The 14,907-nt window shown below is 47.7% G+C and overlaps 1 protein-coding gene across 2 annotated transcripts in view; it reads right to left on the bottom strand.

Moving 5' to 3' along the window:
* MYO7A (myosin VIIA) overlaps nucleotides 1–14,907 on the bottom strand; it is a 203,237-nt gene that overhangs the window by 84,081 nt on the left and 104,249 nt on the right. The window contains exons 12-15 of one of the 2 annotated variants that reach the window (XM_088473794.1): nucleotides 8,460–8,670; nucleotides 6,584–6,719; nucleotides 5,418–5,524; nucleotides 1,865–1,921 (exon numbers count right to left, since the gene is read on the bottom strand). In XM_088473794.1, coding sequence (XP_088329920.1) covers nucleotides 1,865–1,921; nucleotides 5,418–5,524; nucleotides 6,584–6,719; nucleotides 8,460–8,670 — 511 coding nt within the window. The remainder of the gene's footprint in view (nucleotides 1–1,864; nucleotides 1,922–5,417; nucleotides 5,525–6,583; nucleotides 6,720–8,459; nucleotides 8,671–14,907) is intronic. The other variant, XM_088473795.1, reaches the window with a different exon arrangement.

The raw sequence follows: 14,907 nt of genomic DNA, 5'->3' as shown, positions 1-14,907 counted from the left end.
CATTTTTGCATTACTCTATTCCTGACATAGGGGCCTATTCAGGAGTGCACGGAACTCCGATTTGTGGACAGATCCTGCGATTGTTAGCACTGCACATGCCCTGTGGCCGAGCAGGGACAACTATGGGCGATTCCGAGTCGTAATCAACTGAGTCTGGGCTTATCCAGTAAATGGAAAAATAACTAGGCGAGTGTGTGGTTTATCCAGTTTGTAAGCTTATTAGACCAAGCAATGGCCTATCTAGTGGGGGTGTTACCAGAAGAGGGAGTGGCTTAGTAAGTGTGAGTGCAACCAGAAGAGGGAGAGACTTAGTAAGTGTAACCAGAAGAGGGAGTGGCTTAGTAAGTGTGAGTGTAACCAGAAGAGGGAGTGACTTAGTAAGTGTGAGTGTAACCAGAAGAGGGAGTGACTTAGTAAGTGTGAGTGTAACCAGAAGAGGGAGTGGCTTAGTAAGTCAGTGTAACCAGAAGAGGGAGTGGCTTAGTAAGTCAGTGTAACCAGAAGAGGGAGTGGCTTATGATTAACTGGCAGTGTGAGTAGAAGTGGGAGTGGCTTAGTAGGAAAGTGGGGGAGTAACTAGATAGCGTGGGGCAGGGGAATGGGGTTGATTCTATGTTACAGTGACATTATTACTGTTTTATTAGTGCTGTAGATGTGTTTTGTATGTAAGCAGCTCATCTCATAAACTCAGTATTCTGGTATTGCTGTGGAATGTGATTATTACTGGGCTTCCAGTATTTTATACATATTGCCAAATTAAGGTTAATATTTGACATACAGGCATCACTCCCTTCCCCCCATGCATATAAGTAGGGAGGCTGCGGATTCTGCATCAGGATCTGTAAAGACCAGTGGAAGTAATTCCCTTCATCTAGCCCGGTGCTTTGGAATGGTTCCTGTGCCTGTTCACCATGTCCAGCCATGGCTTTCCAGTGACACTGGACCTCATTCAGAGTCGGTCGAAGCGGCCGCACGGTCGTACGCCACCGATGTTCGCTTTACTGCACATGTGTACAGGTCGCAATGCGCGTGCGCAAACTAGCCGCTACGATCAGAAATTTCTCTCTCCTTGAGCACCGCCAGGTCGGTAGTTTGAGTGACAGATTGAGGCGTTTGTGGGAGGTAACATGGGAAGGTGCTTGAAAACGGGGGTGTGGAGTTCCGAACGCAGGCGTGCCTCATTATGCGAACGGCGTTTTCTGCGAGTGCATAAATTGCAAAGTAGTGTCATGGCACACGTGGCATGGGAGGTTTTACACTGAAATGATCGTAGAGCTTAAGAGAGGGTCAGGTCAACCTTTAGCTCTACGACCAGTTCCGATGGCTGTCGATGCTCGCGATTAATCCTTATGTAGCCGGAGATGACTAGCTATGCGTACGACATGTGGGCGTTTTTTTAGCGCTCCGACCGCATCCACCCCTTGGTCGGCCAGCTAACGATCCGACCTTATGGACGCAACTTGCGAGGGAATCATTTGCATATCCGGCCCCTTTTCCTGTACGACCGTGCGGCCGCTTCGACCGACTCTGAATGAGGTCCACTGTGTGGATCCCCACTTCTGGCACCAAATGTTGCTTTATAAATATTCAACCTATTTCTCTACACTAAACAACCTTCACTATGTCTGTATTATATCTGTGCTTCCATGTCAGCCATCCATAATATATCAACTACCAGCACACAAAAGGGCTCTATACTGTACAGTATATGTAACACACCAAACTAAGGGAGCCCTAGATGATGAAATACCAACAATAGGAACAACATTTATAAATACACAATATATATGTATTACACACTAGTGCTACACAGTACACGTGGATGGGGCAGGGGCAGTTTATACAACAGAGACCTTTGCTTTACCTTTGCAGGAGGGGTAGATGATTGGCCAAAAGCACTGCTGGGATAGCCACAGAGAAACTACAGGACAGGAACACAGCAGAGAAGACAGGAGAGAGAGAGAGATACATGGAGACTGGTCAGTATGAGGATTAGCAGAGCTGCAGTTACAAGCAGGGTCAGCCCGCGCGCGGGGGGCATCTCATGTCACAAAATGCATACCTCCCAACCGTCCTGATTTCTGAGGGACAGTCCTGAGTTGTGGGAGGTTAGGAGGCATCTTCCCTGCTGCACACCCTGGAGAAAGGTGCCTCCGATTGGTGCGGCACTAAAATGGGCTGTGACACAAGTCGCATATGTGAGCGGCATGGGCTGGGCCTGATGGCATAAACTGCATTATCAAGACCCCATCCACTTCTTAAGAGAGAGAAAGTGGGATGCAGAAGGGTGACCTACTCTTCCGGGAGTGGGGGAGGAACCCTCATAAACTTGTTACAGGAGATGATGAAGTATGAGCGTGGCAATGAGAACTCAGGATGTAAATCATTATCACATAATGCAGGGATAGGCAGGCAACCTGTGGCACTCCAACTGCTGTGCAACTACACATCCCTGTTAGGGCATGCTAAATCTGTGGCAGGGCAGTCTGGGATGTGTAGTTCCACAGCAGCTGGAGTGTCACGTTTCCTTCTCCTGACATAACCAATAGCTTTATATAGTAAAGCTGAAGACATACATAAATGTGCAGTGATGATACACACGTGACCCAGGAATCTGTGTATCATACGATACCTACCTGCATTAGTCCAGCACAGTCTAGCCCTTCATTGCTTCCCTTCTTATCTGTGTATTCCCCAATCTCCCAAATACCATGGTGTGTATGCAGTACAGTGATATGAAATCCCTATACTAGCTTGTCCTAAGTTTTATAGAGAAAGCGAGGAGAATGCAGCGTCACACCTAATGCTAACGTTCGAGCTGTATATAAAAGCAAAGTGTGCTGGAGTATTTCCTTCCCGTTACAAAGAACACGATTGCCATAGCTCGCTGTCAGGCTACATAGCAGCTGCAATAAGTCAAAAAACATAGAGAGCAAGCGACAGGGGTATGTTCTGCTAATAGTCCAGCTACGTTCATGCACATTAGTCCTGGGTACTAAGCTTTCTGCTCATGTCCCTGTGTGAGTTCAGTAATACACAAAGGGCCTGATTCAGCACGGATCGCGACTTTGATTACGCACGCAGCCTCACTGCGATAGTATGCTAATCCTCTGTGATCACTATGCCGTCGTAGCACAACATGAGGATGCCCACCTTACCTTACACGCATCCTTAATACTTTGCAAGCCTGCGAGAAATTGCTAAACCACCTGTACGCAGAGAGCTCAGGCTGCGTATGCCATCGCTGTGGGTAAATTATGCCCGTCCCTGTAACGGCGTTCAAACGTACTGGCATGCCTGCGTTTCACCGTCCACCCCCCCGTCACCACCCACAAAGGGTACTTCTTGTCAATCCCTCTGCGATGGATCTGCGTAGTCACTGCGATCTCAGCCCCTACCGCAGTGAAGAGTTTGCGCACGCGCACTCCAATGCATACCCATGCGCAGATTGCAACAACCGGGCATCTGCGTGCATCTTAGCACTTGCGTTCCTTGCTGAATGAGGCCCAAAGTCTGCAAAGACCGCAGACAGCACAGATATACCATGCTGGAATTAAATGACCTTTTTTGAAATTAAGCCATTTTCTCACTGCCCCAACAATTCTCATATTTATACAGAACAGACAGTAGCCCTAAATGGCCCGGGATCCGGGTAGAATGTCGACATGGACTTTAGTTCAACAACCAATATGTCGATATTCAAAAGCATCGACATGGTAAAAAAAAATGTGCATGTTCATTATATTGACAATTAACGACACCAGAGTGTTAACAAGCATTTGCTTAGGGATAGGATTAGGTTTAGGGGTTAGGTTTAGGGGTTAGGGATAGGATTAGGTTTAGAGGTTAGGTTTAGGGGTTAGGGATAGGATAAAATTAGCTTAAAAATGTATGTTGATGTCGACATTTTAACTATGGTGACATTTTAACTATGTTGACATATTGGTTGTTAACCTAAATTCTATGACGACATTCAGAACCTGTCAAAATTCTGGTGCCGACATTCTGAATGACGCCGTTTCATACCACACCTGAATGGTCCTGCTCAGCGGCTGTCTAGAATGAGTGCAGTAAATGGGGCACTAATGTGTGTAAGTATCTGTCTGTAGACATTGGTGCTAGAGGGTGAGTTGGACACATGTTGGATGTAATTAATTTTTTATTTTAAAAAGACCGCCTTTAAGAAATAAGGGTCTGATTCAGAGCCGCTCGCTCGCGCTGTGCGTTCGCAAGAAGCCTGATGTTCTGCGTACGCGCATGCGCACTCTTCGTTCTGCATGTGCGCAAACTACACACTGCGATCGCAACCCTCTCGCTCACCCAGCAAAGGCAGCCCAGGGTAATGAGTGACAGGAGAGGCCATTTGTGGGTGGTAACAGGGGCAAGACACTAATAATGGGGGGTTGGAGATGTGAACGCAGGCTTGCCTGGGTGTTTCAACGCCGTTTTAGAGGTGTGCATAATTAACAGGCAGCGTCATACTACACGTCACTTGCCTTTTTTTTACACTGATTTCCTCGCAATGCTTGCGGTAGGGTAAAGCTACCTCAAGCACTGCGTTCACATCCGATGGTGCTCGATGTACCAGTGTTTTAATACACTTCCTGGAGATGACGTGGTGCTGGTGGGCGGCTCTGCCTGTGCAATTGGGCGTACGCCTACACAAAGTGGTCGCTCGCTAGGACATGGTGGGCGTGCTTATGCCTTGGCGAACGATCGCTTCCCGTGGCGTCACTTTGACAACTTTGCATACGCATCTAGCGAGCGTACGCAGATAGCGACCGGGTCTGAATCAGGCCCTAAGTATTTATACATGTGTCCACACATCTATAAGCCACGCCATGCATCCGCCACACAGTTTTGATCCGAATTTGCATGTTATTCGCGTCACTAATACAACAAAACGAAAATGCATGGGCACCCTGGACACTGGCGCTGCCTGCAGATGCTGTCTGTAACACGTATGGGTATTAGAAGGGGTGTGGTATAAAAATGTTGACAGTTGGGATGTCATCACTTACATAATGTCTACATTGCTATATAGTGTCGACACTGTGAATATAGACAGTCGGCATGTCGACCATGCAAATTTCCATTGGTGAGTTAAGTATCAATAATCCTAACCAGAGTCTAACCCTAACCACGTGCAAAAATCGGCTGTCGACATTCTATTGTTGACATTGTGAACGTATGCCACTGGGAGTCACCCAGGGTTTCTGTAACCATGTAAAGGCACAAGTCCATAGATTTGGGTAATTGAAATCTCAGGTGACTGTTGATGTACTTCAAGTGATGACCTCAGAATGCAGCGATTACAAGTGATGATACAGACATTATTCATACAGATATTAATTATAAGAGCCTGTGCATACATAATTATATATGATGGCTTTGTGTATTATATTATAAATAGTCACCATGGCCACGTCAGCCTGAAAGATCTGCTTGATGAATTTATTCTTGGAGGAGTGAACCAGTTGTATGATGTCCCCATGAAGGGTGTCCCGGTTCTTCTCCAGGAAACCTGCAATGGGGAGGAGAGATCGAGTGAGCGGAGCCTCCGGTGCACAATCACTTACTGCAGGGGTCTTCAACCTTGGCCCTCCAGCTGCTGTGGAACTACACATCCCAGCATGCACTGCCATAGTTTTAGCATGCTGTTATAGCAAAAAGGTGGCAGTGCATGCTGGGATGTGTAGTTCCACAGCAGCTAGAGGGCCTAGGTTGACGACCCATGACTTACTGTATTGCACGATTTGTATGTAACCATAGGGGAGGTATGTTCTTCTAGCCAGCGTGATGTATAATATTAATCGTATAGATATGAAATAATCCGCACTTTCAGTCCTGCATTTACCATTTGCTTGCTAGTGACATGTAATGTAGCTTCTATATTACCATTATTGGTGTTCCCTTTCCAGGTGTCAGCTCAGGGACTGATTAAGGGGTTCCGGATGCCCTAGACTAATGCAAATGTAGATACACCGCCACTCCTACCCTAACACATGCACACACAACATTCATCTCCCAGCTAAGAACATTCTTAGTAGAAGACTCAATTTTTCATGCAGCCCTCCAGCTGACCTAGATGGCGCTGTAGCAAAATGTGCATAAAGTAAAGGCTTTAGCAGTAACATGGTGATATTGGCGCAGCCAACTAGTGGTCACTTTTCTCCTCAACACTAGGTATGGCTATCGGTAGGTTACCCATCGATGGTACCATTGGTGGTGGACATCGATGATATGAAACCCTCAGCTGTGAACCATCGATGGTTTCATCCGCCAATGGTCATCCCTGTTTTAATACTGGCCGGGCAGCGGGCCAATCAGTGAGTGGGGGTGGGGCTTCACCGGCTGTGTCGGGGCAGAGCTAAGGGAAAGAAAAACTCACTGTTTGGTTCTGTGCCATCGATGGCGGTGGACCATTAGATGTCCGTGATCAATGGGAAAACCATCGGACATTGTTTTTTATGCATTGATGTTTGCTAAGCATGGATGTTCTCTCACAATCGAAGTAGTACGCAAACCATCGGAACACTGAATCAGGCCCCGTGTACGCAATGACATGCAAAGATTCCCTCACCTTTGGTTTCATAGTAGACAATGCCGGCAAAGTGGTTGATGCCAAATTGCGTCTCATAGTTATTTTTCGGTGGGATGTAATAGGTGTTCAGTTTGTGCTGGGTGTTCAGTTTATTCAGCATGGTGGTGTCTGTGCCCTGAAAACAGCAGGAAAATAACCTCAATTTGCAAAATGATAAGCATATATTAAAGTTGTTTATAACCTATCGACTTGTGAGCTTCAGATTTCTGCAGGGCTTATCAGAAATGGCCAGATCCTGGCAAGGATTATACTGACGGGGCTTGATTTGGCCAGTTTGTGGTCAGGGGTAATTATGTCCTGATATGGCGTTTAAAAATGTACCCCCCTCCCCCCCGTATTTCATTAACAATCTCTTCCCAAGATTACTTTCTATGTTACTACTGCAGGATCACATTTCCTACAATAGGTTCCCTGTACTGTCAGTACTGACAGCCCCAATGTAACATTAACTATAACATTTTCTTTGAGTCTTCCTCTTCCATCGAATGTCTTCTGCACAGTCCATTAAATTTTATTTTGTTTTTAACAAGGGCCCTGATTCTGAGCAGCAGCTGCGACCTCGTCTCGCGATTTTTATCAAACTGCTCGTGGGTGGCAGCCGACATATACAATTTAGATCACACCCCCTCCCCCCTCCAGTAAAACCTGCCAACTCCAGTCAGCCAGTTCCAGTCTCCACACTGGCTTGCTAATCACACACAGGACAGGCATTCCCTGGGGGATGTGTTCCTTTCCCCTTTCCCCTGGGACTGTCAGCTTGGAACGCCATTAACAGAGAGTGACTGTTTACCAGCGGGAAGCCCCTCCCCAATTTTTACGTCTGCTCTACTTGGCTTCCCGGGGCTGCAGCCGGTGCAGCTGCTTTGGCCTGCTGGTGTCTGTACGCATACACCGGTCCGGGCGCCTGACAGATCCATTGCATATGGCAGAATGGAACACCCTACCCTCCAACATGACCCGTTCCATTAGGTACAAAACACTCTGTTCCTGGACTTCCCATCTAATGTATGATTGCAGCCACCTGTGTTGAACCGGGTAATTGATGACAAAGGTGCTTCAGCACAGGTGGCTGCAATCATACATTATATGGGAAGTCCAGGAGCAGAATGTCTTGTACCTAATGGAATGGGTCATGTTGGAGGGTCTGGAACACTGAATGTCCAGACAGCAGCACAGCGGGCAGCCCCCCTCAGCAAGAAGGGTAGGAGCTGCCGCTGGCTACGAGCGCTCCCGAGTCAGATTCTGCACTAAGCATGGGGTAGGTGGTGTAACCTACTCTCACGCTTGGAGGATTGGGGCGTCTGGCTCTGAATATCGGCAGGTAGTCACATAAGACTTCCGATCACTGGAGGCGTCTGCGATCGCATTACATGCATCTCAGGATCAGGCCCTAAATGTGTTGCTGTAAGTTTAATCACACAGGGGCAAACCTGGCCCATTTGCTATTTATAGCTATAGAAAAGCCGCTGTAGGGATGGCTATCTGGGTCAATGGTTTTTCCATTGATGGCAATGATGTGCCAATGTTTTGGGAGAGTTTTGGTGCGCACTGCGCAATGCTTAGCCCCACCCCCTGTTGCACCACTTAGCCATAACTCACTTCCATGATTGGCCCGCCATATACCCACGACCGAAAGCAGAAATGCCCATTGATGGATCAAACCATTGATGGTTTCCCAGCGATGGTTTCCTGCCTTGGATGTAAAACACCGATGGCACCAGACCAGCTGATGGCCATCCCTACTGTGCAGAAATATTTGTCACTTTGTTTTGTAAATACCCGTGTGCGTTATATAAATAAGTGAACGTATCTGTTGCAGTATTTTATCCCCGAGACCTGGGCACAGTGGCCGCACCTTGGGAAACTTGCTCTCCTCATCAATGAGAGAGATGATGTTCATGGGTTTGATGGCGATCATGTCCAGGGCGTCCTGATTGTCCGTGAACTCAATGTGCTGCCAGTTGATGTCTTCCAAGTTATACTCCTCCTGCTCCAACTTAAAGACGTGACGGACAAAGAACTGCTGCAGGTTCTCGTTGGCAAAGTTGATGCAGAGCTGCTCGAAGCTGCAGCAGGAGAAAAGTGGGGACATGACTAGTGTAAGTGGCGGATTATATGGCAGGAGCCCTCAGGTAACGCAGGGATGGCCACAGCCCCGGGGAGAGTTAGAAAAGAGAGCGATGCAATAGGCAGTGGGTGCTGTCCACATGACACAGACTAAAGCTGGCCACACACTAGACCAGGGGTTCCCAAACTCGGTCCTCAGGACCCCACACAGGTCATGTTTTCCAGGTCACCCAGCAGGTGCACAGGTGTATTCATTACACACTGACACATTTTATAAGATCCACAGGTGGAGCTAACTATTTCACTTGCGATTCTGTGAGGAGACTTGGAAAACGTGCACTGTTTGGGGTCCTGAGGACCGAGTTTGAGAACCTGTGCACTAGACCAACTTACATCCAACCATCCAAATAGTTGATTGGTTGGAATGACAATCTGGTAAGGTATGAAAGCAAATGACAATCAGCAATTTGCTCCCAAACGCCGGAAAATGGACAAAAACTGTTGTTTGAACAAATTGTTTAGAAAGATCAAACATTTAACAAACTTGTCTGACGACCATTTTCATCTGTTTTCTGGCATTTAGGAGCAAATTACTGATCATCATTTACTCCCATATGTTACCAGATTTTCATTCCAACCAATCAACTAGTTGGCTGGTTGGTTGAAAGTTGGTCTAGTGTGTGGCCAGCTTAAGGGGTATATTTACTAAAGTGCAGGTATTTAGAAGTAGAGATGTTGCCCATAGCAACCAATCAGATTCTAGCTATTATCTTTTAGGTGCTAGATAAATGATAAGTAGAATCTGATTGGTTGCTATGGGCAACATCTCCACTTCTAAAATCTCTCACTTCAGTAAATATACCCCTAAGACAGAATGAACTGATGAAGCTAAAATAGGGACAAAACACACTTTTGCCTCCCAATAGACACATAGCTTGAGTGCTTAATAGTAAAGTGCTATTGCTTCTTATAAGTGTGTAAAATATACTCTATTCAAGGTATTAGGGGCTCTGTTTATAAAGCAGAGACAAACGCTTTTTCCAAAAAGGGGTTACTACCACTTTGTGCAATTTATAAACAGGGTAACTGAAGAGAAATTAATGATCCCTCACATGGGTGGAAGTACTAAGCCTTGGTGAGTGATAAAGTGGAGATAGACAAAGGCCCTTATTCAGAGCCGTTCCCGAGCGCACAGCCCTCGCAAGCGGCCCAATGTTTATTGACTGCGCATGCGCCGCGTCCAGGGTGCGCATGCGCGAACCCCGCTGAGCGACTGATGTTCAGTCGCTACGAGGTTTGCCACAAGACAGGGCGGCTGTCGATGGTGAGTGCCAGCTCGCCCCGTTTTGTGGGCGGGTAGTGGGGGGGTGGCTGGACAAACGCAGGCGTTCCCTCAGGAACGCCTGGCGTTTGTAGGGAGGTATTACTGACATCACTACTGATGTCAGTAGTGGACTTCCTGCTCTATTAGAGTCCCACAGCTTTGCGAGCGGCCGGAGAAAAAAAAAAAAAAACGCCCACAAACCCAGCGAGCTGCCAGCGGCAGCGAGCGGGTCTGAATCAGGGCCAAAGTACCAATCAATCAGCTCCTTACTCAGTATACAGGCTGTGTTTGAAAAATGACAGAGAGGGGCTCATTGGTTGATACTTTATCCCTCACCAAGGCAAAAATACGTCTCCCCTATGGTCCCTGAAATTGCAGAGTTGATCGCTCCCCTAAAGTATGCTATGGGGACTGTGCAAGTTATACATTCGTGATAAGCTAGGCTGGTCGCCAGGTTTGTGAATACTGCTGTACCATTACTGCAGCATGTCTTACTATCCAGGGTCACTAGGATAGTAAGGCGACCAGGGTCACTGTGATAAGCTAGGCTGGTCGCCAGATTTGTGAATACTGCTGTACCATTACTGCAGCATGTCTTACTATCCAGGGTCACTAGGATAGTAAGGCGACCAGGGTCACTGTGATAAGCTAGGCTGGTCGCCAGGTTTGTGAATACTGCTGTACCATTAATGCAGCATGTCTTACTATCCAGGGTCACTAGGATAGTAAGGCGACCAGGGTCACTGTGATAAGCTAGGCTGGTCGCCAGGTTTGTGAATACTGCTGTACCATTACTGCAGCATGTCTTACTATCCAGGGTCACTAGGATAGTAAGGCGACCAGGGTCACTGTGATAAGCTAGGCTGGTCGCCAGGTTTGTGAATACTGCTGTACCATTACTGCAGCATGTCTTACTATCCAGGGTCACTAGGATAGTAAGGCGACCAGGGTCACTGTGATAAGCTAGGCTGGTCGCCAGGTTTGTGAATACTGCTGTACCATTACTGCAGCATGTCTTACTATCCAGGGTCACTAGGATAGTAAGGCGACCAGGGTCACTGTGATAAGCTAGGCTGGTCGCCAGGTTTGTGAATACTGCTGTACCATTACTGCAGCATGTCTTACTATCCAGGGTCACTAGGATAGTAAGGCGACCAGGGTCACTGTGATAAGCTAGGCTGGTCGCCAGGTTTGTGAATACTGCTGTACCATTAATGCAGCATGTCTTACTATCCAGGGTCACTAGGATAGTAAGGCGACCAGGGTCACTGTGATAAGCTAGGCTGGTCGCCAGGTTTGTGAATACTGCTGTACCATTAATGCAGCATGTCTTACTATCCAGGGTCACTAGGATAGTAAGGCGACCAGGGTCACTGTGATAAGCTAGGCTGGTCGCCAGGTTTGTGAATACTGCTGTACCATTACTGCAGCATGTCTTACTATCCAGGGTCACTAGGATAGTAAGGCGACCAGGGTCACTGTGATAAGCTAGGCTGGTCGCCAGGTTTGTGAATACTGCTGTACCATTACTGCAGCATGTCTTACTATCCAGGGTCACTAGGATAGTAAGGCGACCAGGGTCACTGTGATAAGCTAGGCTGGTCGCCAGGTTTGTGAATACTGCTGTACCATTACTGCAGCATGTCTTACTATCCAGGGTCACTAGGATAGTAAGGCGACCAGGGTCACTGTGATAAGCTAGGCTGGTCGCCAGGTTTGTGAATACTGCTGTACCATTACTGCAGCATGTCTTACTATCCAGGGTCACTAGGATAGTAAGGCGACCAGGGTCACTGTGATAAGCTAGGCTGGTTGCCAGGTTTGTGAATACTGCTGTACCATTACTGCAGCATGTCTTACTATCCAGGGTCACTAGGATAGTAAGGCGACCAGGGTCACTGTGATAAGCTAGGCTGGTCGCCAGGTTTGTGAATACTGCTGTACCATTAATGCAGCATGTCTTACTATCCAGGGTCACTAGGATAGTAAGGCGACCAGGGTCACTGTGATAAGCTAGGCTGGTCGCCAGGTTTGTGAATACTGCTGTACCATTACTGCAGCATGTCTTACTATCCAGGGTCACTAGGATAGTAAGGCGACCAGGGTCACTGTGATAAGCTAGGCTGGTCGCCAGGTTTGTGAATACTGCTGTACCATTACTGCAGCATGTCTTACTATCCAGGGTCACTAGGATAGTAAGGCGACCAGGGTCACTGTGATAAGCTAGGCTGGTCGCCAGGTTTGTGAATACTGCTGTACCATTACTGCAGCATGTCTTACTATCCAGGGTCACTAGGATAGTAAGGCGACCAGGGTCACTGTGATAAGCTAGGCTGGTCGCCAGGTTTGTGAATACTGCTGTACCATTACTGCAGCATGTCTTACTATCCAGGGTCACTAGGATAGTAAGGCGACCAGGGTCACTGTGATAAGCTAGGCTGGTCGCCAGGTTTGTGAATACTGCTGTACCATTACTGCAGCATGTCTTACTATCCAGGGTCACTAGGATAGTAAGGCGACCAGGGTCACTGTGATAAGCTAGGCTGGTCGCCAGGTTTGTGAATACTGCTGTACCATTAATGCAGCATGTCTTACTATCCAGGGTCACTAGGATAGTAAGGCGACCAGGGTCACTGTGATAAGCTAGGCTGGTCGCCAGGTTTGTGAATACTGCTGTACCATTACTGCAGCATGTCTTACTATCCAGGGTCACTAGGATAGTAAGGCGACCAGGGTCACTGTGATAGGCTAGGCTGGTCGCCAGGTTTGTGAATACTGCTGTACCATTAATGCAGCATGTCTTACTATCCAGGGTCACTAGGATAGTAAGGCGACCAGGGTCACTGTGATAAGCTAGGCTGGTCGCCAGGTTTGTGAATACTGCTGTACCATTACTGCAGCATGTCTTACTATCCAGGGTCACTAGGATAGTAAGGCGACCAGGGTCACTGTGATAAGCTAGGCTGGTCGCCAGGTTTGTGAATACTGCTGTACCATTACTGCAGCATGTCTTACTATCCAGGGTCACTAGGATAGTAAGGCGACCAGGGTCACTGTGATAAGCTAGACTGGTCGCCAGGTTTGTGAATACTGCTGTACCATTACTGCAGCATGTCTTACTATCCAGGATCACTAGGATAGTAAGGCGACCAGGGTCACTGTGATAAGCTAGGCTGGTCGCCAGGTTTGTGAATACTGCTGTACCATTAATGCAGCATGTCTTACTATCCAGGATCACTAGGATAGTAAGGCGACCAGGGTCACTGTGATAAGCTAGGCTGGTCGCCAGGTTTGTGAATACTGCTGTACCATTAATGCAGCATGTCTTACTATCCAGGGTCACTAGGATAGTAAGGCGACCAGGGTCACTGTGATAAGCTAGGCTGGTCGCCAGGTTTGTGAATACTGCTGTACCATTACTGCAGCATGTCTTACTATCCAGGGTCACTAGGATAGTAAGGCGACCAGGGTCACTGTGATAAGCTAGGCTGGTCGCCAGGTTTGTGAATACTGCTGTACCATTACTGCAGCATGTCTTACTATCCAGGGTCACTAGGATAGTAAGGCGACCAGGGTCACTGTGATAAGCTAGGCTGGTCGCCAGGTTTGTGAATACTGCTGTACCATTACTGCAGCATGTCTTACTATCCAGGGTCACTAGGATAGTAAGGCGACCAGGGTCACTGTGATAAGCTAGGCTGGTCGCCAGGTTTGTGAATACTGCTGTACCATTAATGCAGCATGTCTTACTATCCAGGGTCACTAGGATAGTAAGGCGACCAGGGTCACTGTGATAAGCTAGGCTGGTCGCCAGGTTTGTGAATACTGCTGTACCATTACTGCAGCATGTCTTACTATCCAGGGTCACTAGGATAGTAAGGCGACCAGGGTCACTGTGATAAGCTAGGCTGGTCGCCAGGTTTGTGAATACTGCTGTACCATTACTGCAGCATGTCTTACTATCCAGGGTCACTAGGATAGTAAGGCGACCAGGGTCACTGTGATAAGCTAGGCTGGTCGCCAGGTTTGTGAATACTGCTGTACCATTACTGCAGCATGTCTTACTATCCAGGGTCACTAGGATAGTAAGGCGACCAGGGTCACTGTGATAAGCTAGGCTGGTCGCCAGGTTTGTGAATACTGCTGTACCATTACTGCAGCATGTCTTACTATCCAGGGTCACTAGGATAGTAAGGCGACCAGGGTCACTGTGATAAGCTAGGCTGGTCGCCAGGTTTGTGAATACTGCTGTACCATTACTGCAGCATGTCTTACTATCCAGGGTCACTAGGATAGTAAGGCGACCAGGGTCACTGTGATAAGCTAGGCTGGTCGCCAGGTTTGTGAATACTGCTGTACCATTAATGCAGCATGTCTTACTATCCAGGGTCACTAGGATAGTAAGGCGACCAGGGTCACTGTGATAAGCTAGGCTGGTCGCCAGGTTTGTGAATACTGCTGTACCATTACTGCAGCATGTCTTACTATCCAGGGTCACTAGGATAGTAAGGCGACCAGGGTCACTGTGATAAGCTAGGCTGGTCGCCAGGTTTGTGAATACTGCTGTACCATTACTGCAGCATGTCTTACTATCCAGGGTCACTAGGATAGTAAGGCGACCAGGGTCACTGTGATAAGCTAGACTGGTCGCCAGGTTTGTGAATACTGCTGTACCATTACTGCAGCATGTCTTACTATCCAGGATCACTAGGATAGTAAGGCGACCAGGGTCACTGTGATAAGCTTGGCTGGTCGCCAGGTTTGTGAATACTGCTGTACCATTAATGCAGCATGTCTTACTATCCAGGGTCACTAGGATAGTAAGGCGACCAGGGTCACTGTGATAAGCTAGGCTGGTCGCCAGGTTTGTGAATACTGCTGTACCATTACTGCAGCATGTCTTACTATCCAG

This window comes from Taudactylus pleione, unplaced genomic scaffold (assembly GCF_031769625.1).
Source record: "Taudactylus pleione unplaced genomic scaffold, aTauple2 ptg000140l, whole genome shotgun sequence".
NCBI classification, from domain to species: domain Eukaryota; kingdom Metazoa; phylum Chordata; class Amphibia; order Anura; family Myobatrachidae; genus Taudactylus; species Taudactylus pleione.
Note: the sequence above shows the minus strand (reverse complement) of the source record. Positions and strands in the feature narration are given on the sequence as shown.